This window comes from Anolis carolinensis, chromosome 3 (assembly GCF_035594765.1).
Source record: "Anolis carolinensis isolate JA03-04 chromosome 3, rAnoCar3.1.pri, whole genome shotgun sequence".
Lineage (NCBI taxonomy): Eukaryota > Metazoa > Chordata > Lepidosauria > Squamata > Dactyloidae > Anolis > Anolis carolinensis.
This window is the reverse complement of record NC_085843.1, coordinates 48,065,420-48,083,791: the sequence shown is the minus strand read 5'-3', so window position 1 is coordinate 48,083,791 and position 18,372 is coordinate 48,065,420. Positions and strand designations below refer to the sequence as shown.

Sequence of the window (18,372 nt, the reverse complement as noted above, 5' to 3'; positions counted from 1 at the left end):
AGTTGATCACTTTCTAGAGATGTAGTAAGGCAGGTGCCAAAGGTACTGGAGTAAAATACTCTGGTCCAGGCCACTCCTCAAAACCAAAAAAGGTCAGAAATCTACTTCTTTGTATTAAATAAAAACATATTTTGAAAGTGTAAACTAAGGCAGGAGGGGACCTGGCATTGTTTAAAAGGCAATTGCTACTGCTGCAGAAATAAATTGGATTCTTTGAAGGTGTAACTAAATGTTACTGATGCATGTTTTCCAGAGGAGGAGGAGGAGGCAGGAAAACAGAACAAATTCGAAGCATAGTCCTTTCTGGCTCAGGCACGCAGTGCTAAAATGCACCTTACTATTAATTTCAAAGCTGCTTTTCTGCTTCTAGCCAAAATGGAAAGCAATGCTTCTGCTGTTCTACAGAGCTGTAATGTGAAGTAACCTCCAGTTCCACTGACTGCAGTGAAATATAATCGTGACTTCCTTTCGCTGGATTGCAACAAATGTGTGTGTGTGTGCAGATGTATTTATATATGTTTCATGCATTCACATTTCATGTGCATGAAATGTTTACAGAGCTGGTTGATGAATCCTTTTATCCACATGAGATAAGTCATTTTTTGTTTATAATTCATAAGTAATGTCTCAGAGAGATAGATAAAAGTTTTTAAAGATCACACAGCCAAGTCAAGGCTTGGTACTTTCTTACTCTTGAATTAAAAGAATAACCCTTAAAATACCTTTCACTAAGTAAAATAAATAATAATTGATATTATTGATAGCTTTATACAACGACATTTTAAATATCAACAATGCAGAAATTAAACTGAAACCCTGGTTTCCAGATTAAAAAATAATCTCTCATCATCTTTTAGAGATAATAATGGAAAAGCAGTGAACAGAACATGTGAAAATTTTGACATGTTGAAGAATACATGTGGGACAAAGCTTTCAGATAAACTATCAGTGCAATAAGTGAATGCGGAATGGTGCAATGATAACTGGAACGACCTTGGATTATGATATTGGATTACGTAATTTTAATAATTTGTAATAATTTTAATGTCTTATATGTTTTAGCAGTTGGTTTTAATATATATGTTTATTTTGTTGGATATATATTTGTGTGGCATCGAATTGTGCTTTTATGTGAGCCGCTCTGAGTTGCCTCCGGGTGATAAGGGTGGGGTATAAATATGGTAAATAAATAAATAAATAAATAATAAATTTATAGATTAAGAATATATAAATATATACAATGCTACATCCACATGGAGTGTCAGTCTTCTGATCTTGCACAGAGTTTGAAACAAACTGAATGTGAATGCAGAGGATCTCTTACCTTTGTTTGATTTTGGCTGGTCTGCTGAGTAGTTTCCAACTTTTTTCTTTTTTCTTGGTACAGATACACTCTTCCGGTCAAATGTGACAGGACTGAATTGCGGGAGGCTGTTGAACTTTTTCTCAAATTCTTCTTCCAGCTTTGCTAAGCTAAAGAACAGAAGGCAGAAAATCAACACAGAACAAATTAAAATAAATGGAAAGAATATCACCCAACTAGCATGATGGTTTCTCATGAGGCTCAAGTATTTTATGCCCTTTCTCTGACATGATATTTGAAGCAAAAATACCCTATGTATATAGAAGGAGACTTTTATATATCTCAGTACGGAAGTACTCATGGATCTTCCATGGAAAGCCACAGACAATTTAAAGTTTACTGTCTTTAAAATAAAATTCATCATTAAGTTATGGTAAATGCAAATAAAAGGTAAAGGTTTCCCCTGACGTTAAGTCCAGTCATGTCTGACTCTGGAGGTTGGTGCTCATCTCCATTTCTAAGACGAAGAGCCGGCGTTGTCCATAGACACCTCCAAGGTCATGTGGCCGGCATGACTGCATGGAGTGCCATTACCTTCCCACCGGAGCGGGAATAGTGAATCATTAATCTATTAGATGCAAATCTCTGCATCTAATACCTTTGGATTGCAAAGGTTCTAAAATATTCTTGTAGAGTAATGCTCATTTTGGGAACGAAGACATTGATGTGCAAACAGTAAAAAAGCTAGTTCTTTAAAGAGAAAACGTCAGTAAAATTATGAAGGCAAAACACTACAGAATGGCTTCCCTTTTTCTCTACAATGAAAGAAGACTATCAATGCTTCCAACTGAGTTGAGAATAAGGTAGAACTTTACCAAACGTTTCAAGTACAGAAGATGGAAATGTTGCTCACCTATAATTTAAATGCCTTGACATTTGTTTTGGAATTGAGATCTAATTTACAAAAAGAAGTATACTTAAAAGCAGGCTACATTAAAAGGCTAGAAAGAGTTAAATCGTTTTATTTATTTTTGATTTGATTGCCTACTCGCTGAGGAAGAGTAGGTGGATACCAAATTGGTATCATGTATGTTTATCTTTCCTTACTGATGTGTTTCAAATTGTTTTAGTGTTTCAGGATTTAAATTTGTTTGTGTTTTAACTATGTTTAAATGAATTAAGTATATTAGCAACTCTAACTCAAATAAAAGAAACTGTGTTCTACTGTATCAGTTGAGCAAAAGTATAACATCCAGAAGTTTTTAAAAAACCCACACCAGCAATCAGGTAATATATCTACAACCTCTATCTAATTCTGCTGGGATTTCTTATGCAAATGTTTCTATATTACTATCTAAATGTTTATCCAGTGTGCAGCTGTGTATATGAAGTCTTCCACTTCCCCTGTGGATTGTTGATTTTAAAGAACAGGATCTCTATATCCTCAATAGATTGAAATCAGATCTAGTTGAAGAATGTAATGTGACTCCATATCCACAGGGGGAATGTTCCCAGGCTTTGTGTGGATGCACAAAACTGCAAATAATAGCGATCCATACCAAAATGAAGGACTTCTGGCTTATGTTGACAGGGAGATGTTGACAAGCTGGAAAGCGTCCAGAGGAGGGCGACTAAAATGATTAAGGGTCTGGAGAACGAGCCCTATGAGGAGCGGCTTAAAGAGCTGGGCATGTTTAGCCTGCAGAAGAGAAGGCTGAGAGGAGACATGATAGCCATGTACAAATACGTGAAGGGAAGTCATAGGGAGGAGGGAGCAAGCTTGTTTTCTGCTGCCCTGAAGACTAGGACACGGAACAATGGCTTCAAACTACAGGAAAAGAGATTCCACCTGAACATCAGGAAGAACTTCCTCACTGTGAGGGCTGTTCAACAGTGGAACTCTCTGTGGTGGAGGCTCCTTCCTTGGAGGCTTTTAAGCAGAGGCTGGATGGCCATCTGTCGGGGGTGCTTTGAATGCGATTTCCTGCTTCTTGGCAGGGGGTTGGACTGGATGGCCCATGAGGTCTCTTCCAACTCTACTATTCTATGATTCTATGATTAAGAATGTCACAAAGTTGCAGTGGGGGAGCTAGGAAAGGCCATATTTTGTCAGACATGGATAGATACTGTGAAATTATTTTGCCATATCCACAGATTCAGAATCCATGGATTCAACCATCCATGGCTTGAAAATATTAAAAAAAATATTGCAAAAAGAAAACTTTGATTTTGCTATTTTATGTAAGGGATGCTATTGTTCTGTGCTATTGTAAAAATTGACTTGACAATTTTTGGATTTTGCCATCCAAGTAGGGTCCTGGAACAAAATCCCAGTAGATAATAATCTTGAGTATCTAAATTTCACTGAAGCTGGCCAGTCCTACAAAAAACAAACAGGTACCAAGGAGGGAGCCTTTAGTCAGTAGCACATGCAGCCACTATTTAATTATCTTATTGTGTCTGAGTTATATGCTGTGAGCTGCTGTAACGATTTTAGCAATGACAACGAATGTCTACTGTATTAATTTGTAAGGTGTGGATTTTGTCATTAACCATTTTATGATGGCTTGTGGCTAATATAGAAACAAATCTATATTGTGGATAGGCAATTTTACTGTAGGTTTGCTTGGCTTACCATTTCCTCTGAAATGACATAAGGGATGTATAAACTATGAATATATACCAGTTATAAATAAGATACAGTTTGAAAGCGAACCCATAAGTGAACATTTACAAGTCATGTCACTTACCCCAAAATTATTTCTTCCTTTGGCTTAGGTTTTTTAAGCTTTTTGTTCCCACTTGTCCCCACTGGGAAAAATGCCCAGTTTTCTTCAGTCCAGCATCCTTCATGATCAGAGCTTCCACTTTTTCCTGAGCTTCGTTTCCCTGAAAAGAATATTAGGAGCAAGACATAGAATATTTAGTATTTTATAAGCAAATAGCTGGGAAATCTGAGGGTGGTAGGGAGGCTAGAAGTATGTTCTAGTATGTGGACAACTATGGCAGGAGATCTAAAACTCTTTGAAGATGCACTTAATAATATTTCTTAGACTATGGGGAGACTCATTGCTAAGAAGCAACATGAGGAAATCCCATCTACTTGGAACACAATCCAGCCTTTGTTATATATAAAGCTGCAACACTCTCTCTCTCTCTCTCTCTCTCTCTCTCTCTATATATATATATATATATATACACACACACACACACACACACACACACATACATACACATATATACATAGTAGTAAAATTAAGTTAATCATCCCAAACATCAAGAGATTATCTTTGTTAATACAAGTGTGCCAAAATTCCCAAAATATCAAATTGAAGCAATCTGGTAGCCTCAGAATTGCTTTTTAAGACTCATTCATGTTTTCTATCTTATTCAAATTCTGCAAAGTGTTTAATTTATCATCATATACAAACAATGAAAATGTACATTTTGAGTCCCGTTTGTGGGAGAAAGGCAGGATAAGATTAAGTAAGTAAGTAAGTAAATAAATAAATAAATAATAAAAAAGGTGTATAGGTCCTTCACATTAACTTTCCCATGAAATATAGTGAATAATGACAAAGGGGAATTTAATACAAAGGTACAAGGTAAGTTATAAAATATCTCCCTCATACAGACTGCAAAGAATGATTCAAAAATGTGTGAAACTAAAACTGGTTTTCCATTATGCTCTACTGTGTTTCAGTCAAATGGAGATTCCCTCTAAAGGTAATGATGTAGCTGAAAAAGAACATGATTTGGCTACAATACTGAAACTAAGCCAGTCTGGAATGTGTCAGTGTCTTGAAGGCAAACTCAAGGGAAATTCTCTGAGTTTGAATTAATTATATATAGAGCTGGAGGATATCAATGAAATAAACATATTCTACATTTTGGACAAATGTGATTAATGTTGAGACTCATTTGCTAGGGAGCAAATTCCACAGAAGAAAGAAAGGCCCATTTCTGAATAACACAAGATTGCACAATTTGTGGTTTTGTGCCTTCAAGTCACTTCCAATTTATGGTGATCCTAAGGCAAATCTATCACAGAATTTTATTGGCAAGAGGTTTGCAATTGCCTCCCTCTGTCTGAGAGAGTGCAATCTGTCCAAGGTTACCCAATGGTTTTCATGACTGAGCAGGAATTCAAACACAGGTCACCACAGTCATAACCCAATGCCCAAACGGCTATACCATGCTGGCTGTCATAAGATTGCATAGTACATATATCTTTCTCATGAAAGGTTAAATATGGAGTAAAGCTCCTGAAGAGATTGTGAAACAGGATGAGATACCATAAAGCTCCACCAAATGGGATCTAACCTTCCACACCCCAAAACATCTCCAGATTCACCAGTGGAAAGTGGGGCACAACAAGAACAGAGCTGGATGCTTCTCTGTGCCTTGTACCCCGGCTTTCCACTGGTGAGGCAATATAACTGAGTTGGCAAAGGACAGCAACACCTAAAAGTTGGCATTTGGGAGATGAGGGAACACAGCTAACTTTGGATGGATAGATGGATGGAGCTTTACAATATGTTGTTCAATTTCATGATCTGTTTCATGAAATTTCAGGATTAATGTTACAGAAACCTATATTCAACCTGGCAAACTTAATTATGGACCTTAAATAATAATGATCTATTAACTGCATGACATTTTTTTCAAGCTCACCACCAACCAAATTGGGATAAGAACATGTTAAAAGTTACATACCTCTATCAACATTGGCACGCAGGGATGTAAGCATGCCCTCTGATACCAGAGTTTTATACAGAGCGCCCTTGCAAGCTCTTTCTGATTTTCTAGAGCCACAAGTCTCTGCCTTTTTGTTACATCCACTGTCTTCAATTTTGACTTGCTCTGGTAAGCTTGGTAGCATCACGTCCTCGGTTGGGGTTAGCGGTTCTGATTTGATGTTGTCAGGTATCTCACATGGCATCTCCTTGTTTTCCATAACATTAACAGCATCAGGAGGCTTTGAATCTTTGGCAGTCTCTACACATTTTTCCTTCAATGCTTTCTTCTCTTTTGACTTCACTTTTTTCTTTGGTGATTTTGTGTCCAAAAAGTTGCCCTTCACTGTTGAAGAAGGGCGGATTTTCTTACAGGGCACTTCCATGAGTCTCTCTGCTCCCCAATCCCCTTTTGCAACTGCTTCAATAGTATAAATGACACTCTCAATGTCCGATTCAGAAGACTGCCTTTTTTTGCAAGCTTTCTTAGGGGTACATTTTTCAAGTGCTTGCCGGTCGAGTTTATTTTTCTTCTTTTTCTTTTTTAGCTTTTCTGGCTTACTTAATCCTAAGGTGCTGATGGTGGGTAATGCCAGCTCTTGGGAACAGTAGGTAGGATCCTTTGCAGTTGTGCTGTCAGGTCCAACTAGCATTGTGCTGTTTAGTCCAGGATTTGCAGCCAGGCAGCATCTTGCATTCTCCTCCAACTCTCCAGTTTTTGTCTTTACGTTTTCGTGACCCTTTGTCTTCTGAGATTTTTCAATTTTTACTTTGACCTTTTCAGATTCCTCAACTTTTACCTGCTCAGGTGATTCAACAGCTTTGATGATCTTGGATGTTTCTAGTTTTGCCTTCCCAGGTTCCCTCACTTTTACTTCCTCAGATGCGAGGCACATCTGAAAAAATGATAAAATATTAACTTGCTTTCGTATTTGTTGATAGAAAGGGAAATATTGTAGTAAGAGTCTTATAAGTCAGAAAATCTCCTCAGCCTTTTGGTAGTTCTTTGTGTTAGAACATGTATTTGTAATAGTGTTATGAGAGTTGGGGACTAAATCCCTCTTCCTCCATCCCCCCTAAAAAAGGATAACATATATGTTAACTGACCAGAAGTGTGCAGAAGATGTTTTTAAATGTGATAAATATGTAAAGAATACAGACAGACCTAATTATGTACTCATTTGGGCTGTTAAGGACTATAATCACTGTGAAGAATGACATATGCATTTTCCTGAATTGATTTCTGTAACAACCTGATACCATTATTGAAATGTGTGTGAGAAAACAACAATGTATTTTCAGTCTAGAACAGGTGATCTGAAGGCCTTTGAAAAAATAAAATAAAAATATATCTGGAAATGTAGCTCTTTAAATGTACTAGCAGTGTATTTTCTTGTTTCTTAGTATACGACGTTTGACTTTAATACACTGAACAGATACTAAGCAGCAGCTATTACTTTTAGAACATATTAAGCCTGCTGCATATTAGTGTTCAGCTAAGTGATCTGTATGTTTTATAGAGATGCCGGTATTGTGACAGTCCCAAAAAAGAAAATGTACAAGTGTACAAAGTAAGTGATTTTTATTTGTCTAAAGTTCTGTATCAACCAAGCTAAACTATCTGAATAGGCAATATTTTAAGGAAGAAAAGAAAATAGGGGCAAACTGTGTGGACAAAGACAACAAGTAGCAATTTGTTGCCCTGAAAATCTCCTTGAATTGCATATAGGAGAAAGAAGTTGAGCTTTAAGCAGGTTTTCATACAAACACAGTTTGTAACACAACTAATTTATTGCCGAATCCAACCAGATTCTCTGAAGAAAGCATTTACATGCGACAATATTATAACATTTCATTTCTTAAGTCTTCAAACTACAATGTTTTGTTGTTAGCTCAGCAAAGAATGTCATTTCCCTAGAAAAATAATTGCTATGTAGGTATTTATTATATATTTATTGGATCTATATCCTGCCTTTCTACCTAAAATGGGATTTGAGTTGGCTAACAAGACAGTGGAATAAAAGAAATGCTAACAAAACATAAAACATGCTCAAAGATAAAAGATTAAAAATGCAAGTTCTGAGAAGATTTTGCACAGAAGGCAGTCGTACAGTGTCACTGTCACTCAGTACAGAGTATACATTTCATCAGAACCAACAAGCTGCAATCACCATTGCCCATATGGATCTTGAAAATATATATTTTACATCAATGTAAGTGCTTGTGCTGTACCCCAGAGCATCACATGAGTTCTAGATAAGTCATTCATGATTTGTCCCCAATAGTTCAGAAACACGTATTTATTTTCTAAAATGTCATCACTGAACTTGTCTCTTTAGCTTTGTCTCAGTTTTGTTAGAAAGCAAAACATAAACTTCCTCCCTCTTAGCTGTAAACTACCACATTTACTATGAATATAATAGATATATAAGGGATACCTCTGAAGATACCAGTCACAGATGCAGGCAAAATGTCAGGAGAAGATGCTGCTAGAACATGGTCTGATCACACAGCCCAGAAACCACCCAACACCCCAGATGTAGGGGATGTATCTATGTCTTTTTGTCCTCTCCCCAACTACTTCATGTAATATTTGCACTACTTTTTCATGTACTACTATGACTTTGTGCCTATTATGTTAGAAAATAATTACCCTTAATTGGCAGTATTTCAAATGGAGGTGTTGATGAAGACCTCAGTTCAATGTTTGTTTGCACAGCAAAAGTTGAAGAAATGTAATATTAATTGGATCCAAGCCTGTACTTTTGGTGTTATTAATGATGAGCTGTGTTTACAAAATTTTCTGTTTAATTCATGAAAACAATTTGGGTGGCTTTGGGTACTACACATCCTAAAGAAAGGGCACTGTTTGGTGTGCTGCTTCAGCCAGCAAAACATCTTGGTTCCGTCCTCTTGCAAGGACCTAAGATGAATGTCGGGATTCCACCTTCTGAAAATAATTCTACTCTTCTTATATTCCACCCTCCAAGGTTTCACTTCCTTGATCTCTCTCATATATGAAGAAATGACGGGAACTGCCTTTAATATAAAATGAGTAATTCTAACATCATGAAGAACGCTACTTCATTGACAGCATTTTCTTAGTGCCATACACAAGTGTAGATCCACCTTATGATCGCGTGTGTATGCATTCATTTGGTTAATGCAGAGATCGATATTCTTTTCCTTCCTCCACAATGTCCAATGCCCACACAGGACTCACAAACAGGCTGAAATAATTCATCTGACCCATAGGCCATTTTGTTCAGGATGGGTAACCAATATGTGTCTCTGTATTGAAGTGCAACAATAAAACTTTGGTTTCTGATAGGGGAATTGTAGCAGATAAGTGAGTTGCTTGCTTGCTAATAGTTTTGCAAGGCCATGACAATGAAATATGGTTGAGCACAGTATAAAAGTTCTGCATTTCACCACATTCAAAACTTAGGTATTTTTCCTTTGTGACTATGCAGGTTAGTTGTTCTAAATTTGTTGGCTTTATCCTAGAAATACTGAGTTGCTTAAGGTATATCTCAATTTTGGCACCAATGTGGTAATTTGTGGTTCTATAAACAACCATGCTAATTACAGCTATATTACTGCTCTTTTCCCCAGATCTTGGCAACCAGCATTCAGTTACTCTTCCCCATACGCACCAGTAGCGATTAAGCCCCAGGGTTTTAATACTACCTCTGCCAACTGAAACAATGCTGATGTCCCACACGGCTTTGTTAATTCCGGAGGACCTGAATGGGATGTACTTGATGAAATCTAAAGTAAAAAAGAAAGAAAAGAGTGGTTGAAGATAACATCACATCAGTGATAAAGTTGTGGCTTCAAGCTTAACAGAACATGTCTAATGAAATTTTAAATTCCGTTTGGAAAAGCAACTGAACTACTGGATATCCAAATAAAGAAATATTACATATGAAGAAATAGTCTTTTAGAAAGTCTTTTCCTGGAAGAACACCAAAGGGATGGCTTTGAGGTATGGCATTCAGTATCTTAGGTAAACATTAATGAATCAGACCATCCGGAAAGATACTGTTAAAATACAGAACAATTTTTTCTCAAGGTCTAAAACAGATATATTTTAACTAGAAAGAGGTGTTAGTTTGCACTGAAGAAAATCATGTCCACATTATTTACATTTTGATGTCAATTTAAATCATTGTAATTGTATTTGAAGCTAAAATGGAGAATAAAGAGCCAAATGACACAAATGAATTTGTAACACTTCCACTACATGCTTATTTCTTTGCTGAAATATTGAATATGCCCTTGCCTACTTAAGACGTTCAGAATGTAATTTTAAAAATTATTACTTCTACAATCCTTAAACCAATATGGATTTGGAAAGTTATAGTACAAAAAAGTAACTTTTCCAAGCTCTATGCTTAATGAACTCTTAAGTGAACCCCATGATTCATTCACTCACGTTTTGTGTAATGTTAATATTATCCATCTTTGATACTGTGAATTGTCCAACCAACCCATGTTATTATTTAAACACTTGAGAAGTTTAAAGTGAATGGTTCTTAAGTTAAGATTACAAGGTATTATAACTGTAACTATAGCTGTTGCACTTTCATGGGCCACTTTTGAGCACACTTTTAAAAATGTAGTACACACTGAGTACTGAGTATGACTGTGATTTATTTTCAAGTTTGCCAAATACCCAGCTTACACCAGAGAAAAACAGAAACAGGAGGGCAGGGCTTGCCTCAATGCATGTATTTTTAATTTAACGCTGTGTAGACTTCCAACGGAATGCAGTTTTTCCCACTTTATCTATAGTTACATTCAACATTTTCTGTTTTCTCAATTGAAGCAGCAAATATCGGTATAGCCTAGCTTCATAAGAAAAAGTGAAGAATGAAGGCTCAGTGAATGAGTGCAGTAAGGTGTATGTGTGTGATGGATGGGCATCCTCCTTAACTTCTCAGTATAGAAGGAGCATTTGAAGCTCCTAGACCAAATAGATTGTTTGCTTTTAATTAACTCTTTAATTATTCACTTACTATAAGGAGAACAATTATTGCTATAAATCCTGACTTGAAGACTAAAACTTCAGTGTGGTTGACACATTAAATTAGCTCTCCTGTCCTTATATGATATCCAAGAACATGTAGGAGACAAGACTTATAAAATATGTGGGATTGTCCCAAATGCTGCAGAGAAGATGATCCTCTGTATTTTGACAACATTCTTAACACATTCTTTACTATTTATGGTACGGCATATATAACAAACCTCATGACACATTTGCTGTTTTAACTGTGGTCAGATAAAGGCTCCTAAGTGCCAATCTCTCCGCAGCCTTCTTTTCTAATCTGGTACCATTCAGTTGTATTGGACTACATTTGCCATCGCCTCAATGTCAGCATGGCCAAAGAACTGGAGGGTATTATGCTGTGGAAGGCTGCTCTTTAGTTGCTTCCTTTGCAAATATTACAGAAGAACATGGAACTAACAAGCTGTGACAATGTGGAAGTCTGTTTCTCCCTATCATTTACATAATCACGTCAAACTTTTTTTGGACTGCATATACATCTTAGTTTATTGATGACAACGGTCTAATATATAAGCCTTCACTAAGTAACTCATTTCACTAAATAACCCCTCATCTTACTACTCACATTTCCGATGTCAACTTTCCCCAGTCTTCAATTGCAAAATACAATAAAAAATACACAATTTTGAATGAGAAAGGGGACCTTACCTCAGCCAACTGGAAGAGTGCAGACTTCCTGCAGTGCTTCATATGTTCAGGACTTCCCAACTATAATGCAAGAGATACCTTTTTAAACTAATGTGAACAAGCAGACACCAGGCATAGGACTGCCTTTGGAGACATTTTAAAGCAAGATAACCCATATAGGTGTTGCCATCGTTATTTTAAATGTCCTTGGATTTTACTGTGGATTCTGAAATTCTATGGGATACAATGGCAGAGCAGAACCTTCTGCTTAAACTGATGTCACAGTTCAGAAGGTGAAGAAAGAACACCTTCCCCATTAGCCACATCATTTGTTTTAACTAGGAAAACCGTGGTCACTGAATAAACAAAGAGGTGATAAACTTAGTGGGTCTGCAGTGAAGAGTGTCAGGCTCTATAATGGATTGTGTATGACTGACAGGGGACTTTTGTGCCTGCGCCAAAGGCTGTCCATTATGAATGACACATACACTTGATCGTATCATTCCTTTCACAAAGATTCAATATTATTCTCTCCTGCTGTGAGAGAAATAAAAAGAAAGGGAACATATGCAGAACACCCAAGCTGAACAGAAAAGCTGTCTGGGATGGTTGCCAAGATTCCCCAGGCACCGTGGGCTTCAGCGCAATGAGCATCATCCCCAGCACCACCACACAAAGCTGTTGTGCGACTGGATATTTGCATATCTACAGGCACTGGGCAGCTTTCACTCTCTGCCTGCCTGCCACTGACTGCTTACTTCTCACAAAGTGTAGTTAATATTTTTCTCAGTATGACATTCTTAAAGCGTATAACAACAATAACACTTTGGTTGGGGGCGGGTAGGCGAAGGGAAGAAATGCACACAACAACCAAAAGAAAGAAGGATAATTATGACACAGAAAATCCACCAAAGATGTTGGGAGGGAATTGTATCTTTGCAATAAAAAAGTAACATGAGCACTACTAGCTAAAATAAATACCTAAAATACAGTTTGGAAAGTTGACTGTTTCTCTCTCTAGTAAATGATATAAAGGAACATATGCAGTGTCATATGCAGAGTAAAAACAACCTTTTCTCCAGAAAAGAAAGACAGAAATGTGAGTCAAGTGCTTGGTGATGCATAACTGCGGACCTGACAAAAGGGAACAGCTATAGTAAGGAAGTTCAAGGTTTGTAGCATCTCTCCACTAACCCTCTATTCCAGAGAAAATAATTGCATTCTATTTCCCAACTGAACTTGGTACAAAAGGATTCTCCTTCATTACCAAATAGTTCCTGAGTGCTATGCAACAGAGAATGCCTTATAAACACAACTTTCCAACAAGAAAGCCTCTTATCTTTAAATATATATATGAATGCCCACTATTTTTCATCAGCACGTTCACTACTTTCTGCTACATATTGTATTTCCTAGGATACAAACAGATCATGGTGCTGACAGGCTAACACAGGGCTTCACATACATAACTAAGGCCTGTAGGCTGGATGTGGCCCTCCAAGGTTATTTACCTGGCCAGCCCTAAACTTTAGACTCAGCATCATCCTAAGTCTGAAATGACTTTGAAGGCACACAACAACAGTTTGGGAGTACTCCTGGATTCGGCTCTGGTATCAGAAGTGACAAGGAGTGCTTTTGCATAGTTAAAACTAGTGTGACAACTGTGCCTGTTCCTGGAGAAGTAAGATCTGGCTATGGTGGAACATGCCTTGGTTTCAGTTTTATCAACTACACAATAGATTTACAAAAGATGATAAAGTAAGGTATGAGGAAAAGAAATCTAAGTTGGAGTGCATTTTCGATATGGAAAATAAGGGTCTAAACTCCAGATTATATAAATACATTCTAGAATATAATCTAAAAGACAATAGTATAAAACATGTTATGATTTCTTGGGCCAGATTTGGGGGAAAACATAGAATTAGAGAAATGGGAAAAAGGAAAAAAAGATTTAAATTCTCAAAAGCAGGGTTCATTAGAGAGAACGTATACAAAATGTTTTACAGAAGCTATATAACTCCAGAGTAATGGACAAAACCCATGGAGGAGACTGCTAGAGATGTAAAAAACAGAAGGATACTTTTTTCCATGTCTGGTGGTCATGACCGATAGTATCACAATTTTGGAAAGGGGTAGTCATGGAAACAAATAACAAGCTCACCAATACGGTCAAGAAAAGCCCAGCAATGTGCCTTTTAGGTCTATTCAGCGAAAGTATTAACCAGGAAGACAAAGAAATATGCCAATATAGCTTTGTAGCAGCAAGAATGGTTATAGCAAAACCATGAAAGGGAGAAAGAGAGTTACTTAAGAAAGATTGGAGAGAGAAATTAATAGATTGCGTACAAATGGCCAAGCTGTCTAATGGATTTCGATGTAAACCAATGAAGAATTTGTAAACAAATGGCGGCTGGCTTTCACATATCAGTTTTTCCTTTGTGTTTAAATAATAAAATTTATTTTAAAAAGAAAGAACATGCCTTGGTTACATCCTGGTTGGACTACTGTAATGTACTCTACATGGGCTGCGTTTGAAATGTGCTTGGAAACTTCAGCTGGTCCAAAGAGCAGCATCCAGACCACTAACTGGGGCTGGCTACAGGGAGAATACAACTCCTCTGTTGCAACAGTTCCTCTGGCTGCTAACACATTTCTGAGCACAATTCAAAGTGCTGGTTTCGACCTACAAAGCCCTATATGGCTTCAGTCTAGATTATCTGAAGGACTGTATCTCTTTCTATAAACCTGGGAGACATCTATGATCTACTGGAGGGGGCCTTCTCTCGGTTCCACCACCCGCTGAAGTGGTGGGCGCATGGAAGGGGGCCTTTTCGGTGGCTGCTCCCAGATTGTAGAACTCCTTCCCAAGAAAGACTAGGATGGCCCCATCCCTAGTGGCCTTCCGCAAGCAGGTCAAGACCTTTTTATGTTTATGGACATTTGGGGAAAGGTAAGGGGCGGGCTTTGGGGAGGTTGGGTGGGATTAGGGGGATATGAGTTTTAAAGGCCATTTTAACGCATTTGCTGTATTTTAATTCTGTTTTTACCACACTGTTATTTAATTGTTTTTTAGCTTTTGCATTGCATCTTTTAAACTTGGTTAGTGTGAGGTGTTAGCCACCTTGAATCCCCACAAGGAGAAAGGCGGGGTATAAATAAAGATAACAACAACAACAATCTTAATTAAGATAGTTTATTAAGATTAATTAAAGGTTGTTGTATGTTTTCCGGGATGTATGGCCACGTTCCAGAAGTATTCTCTCCTGACGTTTCGCCCACGTCTATGACAGGCATCCTCAGAGGTGTTGTGAGCTGTACCTCACAACCTCTGAGGATGCCTGCCCTAGATGTGGGCAAAACATCAGGAGAGAATACTTCTGGAACATGGCCATACAGCCCGGAAAACATACATCAACCCTGTGATCCCAGCTATGAAAGCCTTTGACAAAACAATCTTAATTAATTTGACCATCTCATTAGCTAACAGTAGGCCTCCACTTCCCATTGAAATACTGGTATTTTATGTTGGTTAAAATTGTTCTTCATTATAAATATTATATTTTTCTTTCATGTGTTTTGCACTACAAATAAAATACGTGCAATGTGCTTTTTAAAAAAACGATAGTCCAGTCTCCAACAGACTGAGCAATTGTGAACCAGTCATCTGTTTAAAAAGTTTGAGGACCCCAGAGGTAAGATTTTGGGAGTACCTGTAGCACATTACCTTTGAAATGAAAATGAAATAACAATGGCCCTTGAACAAAATAACATGACTCACAATGTCAACATTTTTTTTCATGAAATGACTAATGTTTGCTTGTTACTTTTTCTCATTACTTGGGGGAAGGTGGTTGTTTTTTCTCCCCCAAATTTCAGGACTCCACCTTACTTTTTAGATTTATTTTTTCCTAAACAAGAAATAAAAAATACCAAGTAAAGAGGTCACACAGAGCATTTTAATGAATTATTGCTAGTATAATGAGCTGCATAATATGCTGCTTTTAATAAGTAATTTCTCGGGTTCTGAGTAGGCCAACTGTCCAACTATTTAAAACACATAGGTGTATTTTTTAAAAGAAAATTCAGAATATCTTTGGCTAAAAGGTTTACGTGATGTTCTCGGACAGTTCTTGGAAAAGTGAACTTCCTTAATCAGAAGATAAGCAACTAGTATCCCATACTGCCTTGATTTATTGGATCCCCGACACCTGGAGGGCAGGTACTCAAGAAACAAGAGGCATAAAATGACAGTTTTCTCCTTCAGTTACTGTCACCATCTCCCTGCAAGACCACTAAGAAAGTTAATTCCTTAGCACGGTGCCTCAACACCATTCTGTACACGAAACCATTTCCCTTTTTACTCTGCCTAACTTACGATAAAGCCACATGCCATCCTCTGGACTATTTATTTGTGCTGCATTAATTAATCTTGAAGCAACTCATACATATTTTTTTCTATTTAAATGACGAAGGAGTCTAGTGCTCTAGGCTACAAAGCAATTTTGAGTCTGCATCATTTGTAATTTCATACTATCAAGAGGTGAATTAAAGTTATTTTTTAAATTATAGGATGAAATAAACACAGTTTAATTTTAAGTTTTAGTTAACTTAATCCTTTCAGCCCCTTCAGTGGGCTGCTGCTTCTGCACCAGCCTTTCTGAATAGGTCAAGTGAGCTAGAACCTCAAAATAAACTACCTGCTATGAAGCTTATAATATTAATTCAGATTTGAAGGGTGGCGAGTGTATGCTTGCTAGAGAGAAATGGCAAATGCATGAGGATATATGTAATTCTTCATTTTGAATTTTTCATTTTAGTTCTTTGTAACCTGGAGAAAATCTGGAAATGGAGCACATTAGTAGAGGCCGTTTTAAATGAGGTTTAGCTTTTTAATCCTTATGTTTTCTTAATATTAATATTATTAATATTAATAGAATCTTAATATTATTAATATTAACAAAATATAGACAGAAAGGGCTGGAAACGAATGACTGATGGGAGGTAAGAACTGTTTCCTTCTCAAAACAAACTTCAATATCAGATTATGTTTTGGTATCCTCTGTATCTGGTGATTTGCTCATTTGTATCAGAATCACATAGGAACTGGTCCACAGGGGCCAAATTGAAACTGTTATATCAGTAAGAAATGGTTATTTCACCACATTAAATGAAAGAAGATTACATTAGCCAGTTGCATATTTGCAAACGTGATACATAAAAGATGAACAAAGAAAGCTGTGAGGAAATAACAAATGTTGAAGTAGGGAAATGGATGATAAGAGAAACAATCGTAAGAGAAAAGAACACAAGAGGACAATAAGCTTCTATATATAGCAATACTGAGGTATGACTCACAACAATGGTCCATAATGCACCCCAAGAATCAATTTTAACTAACTCTTGTCTTAGATGTATTATGCACATAGAGACAGCCCTAACAGATTATGGTTTAAATCTATTGCTCAATATAGCAATACTGAGGTATGACTCACAACAATGGTCGTGAATGCACCTAAAGAGTCAATTTTAACTAACACTTGTCTTACATATATTATGCACATAGAGATAGCGCTATCAGATTATGGTTTCAATCATATTTCTTACTGCAACTGGACCAGTCCAATAGACTCAGTGGGTACACTGACTGAGACTAACCAACAGGATAGAGTCTTACATCTTTACTGTCGGAATTAACATTTGAAACTGGCTTGCTGCAATGGCTGTGAATATTACATTACACTACACTCTTTATTTTTAAAAGTTAAAACTTTTGTACCTCTGACAAATGAAAAAGAGCCGATTCATTGTTTTCTTTTGAATCTGCAGGGGCATCTAGTTGTGATGGGCTAGAGGAAATCTAGGGGAAATACATAAAAAAGAGATAACCATTTGAGCATCAAATGTCAGGATCTCTGAAACATCAAAAAACCTATTGTATTTGTGTCCCCTCAGGAAACAGAGTAGTATGAAAAAGTCACTTTCTTAAGGGACTGGTAAATCGTAAACTGTAAAAATATCAGCCTTACTTTTATTATGCAAGCATCTACCAGAATCAATGTAAGGAAAGAAAGAAAAGCCAAGAAGGTAATACCAACTGAAGTATCATGTTGCTTGCAGCTAAGCCGAAGGCTTTGATTCCTTGTGTTGACAGAATTAAATTAAGCTTCTGAACTAAACATGCTAATTGCATACAAAGTACTAAAATGAACAGTGCCATGCTGAATGAAGGAATTAACATTTCTAGACTAAAATAAGCAATATTATTTCAAAACTACTTAGTTGGAAGTAAACCCCACTGGCTTCAAAGGAACCACTTACAAGTCCTAAGTATTAGGCTGGAGTCTTATGATTTTCGGCACTGGAAAGCTCCAGTGTGCCAGTTGGAAATTCTATCCTACTGTATAATTAATGGCAGTCTCTATAGTCTGGGACAAAACTCATTTGGAAGACTATGAATTTCTGAAATGTTTGCAAGGCAATAATGAACCCGATCATACTGAAGTTAAACAATTGTAGATTCTACTGATTTTAACAGGTAAGATTTATGTACATCCTCAACATCTAAAATGAAATCAATGGGGCTTAAAATTGCACACTTTCCCATTGAAGTAAGTGGTGACTTAAAAATGGTT

General features: G+C 37.0%; 1 protein-coding gene across 8 annotated transcripts in view; it reads right to left on the bottom strand.

Moving 5' to 3' along the window:
* bbx (BBX high mobility group box domain containing) overlaps positions 1–18,372 on the bottom strand; it is a 167,458-nt gene that overhangs the window by 15,724 nt on the left and 133,362 nt on the right. For 6 of the 8 annotated variants that reach the window (XM_062974853.1, XM_062974850.1, XM_062974851.1 and 3 more), the window contains 6 exons: positions 17,517–17,597; positions 11,762–11,821; positions 9,730–9,810; positions 6,020–6,935; positions 4,054–4,192; positions 1,325–1,473 (listed from right to left, as the gene is read on the bottom strand). In XM_062974853.1, coding sequence (XP_062830923.1) covers positions 1,325–1,473; positions 4,054–4,192; positions 6,020–6,935; positions 9,730–9,810; positions 11,762–11,821; positions 17,517–17,597 — 1,426 coding nt within the window. The remainder of the gene's footprint in view (positions 1–1,324; positions 1,474–4,053; positions 4,193–6,019; positions 6,936–9,729; positions 9,811–11,761; positions 11,822–17,516; positions 17,598–18,372) is intronic. The other 2 variants (XM_062974848.1, XM_062974849.1) reach the window with 1 other exon arrangement.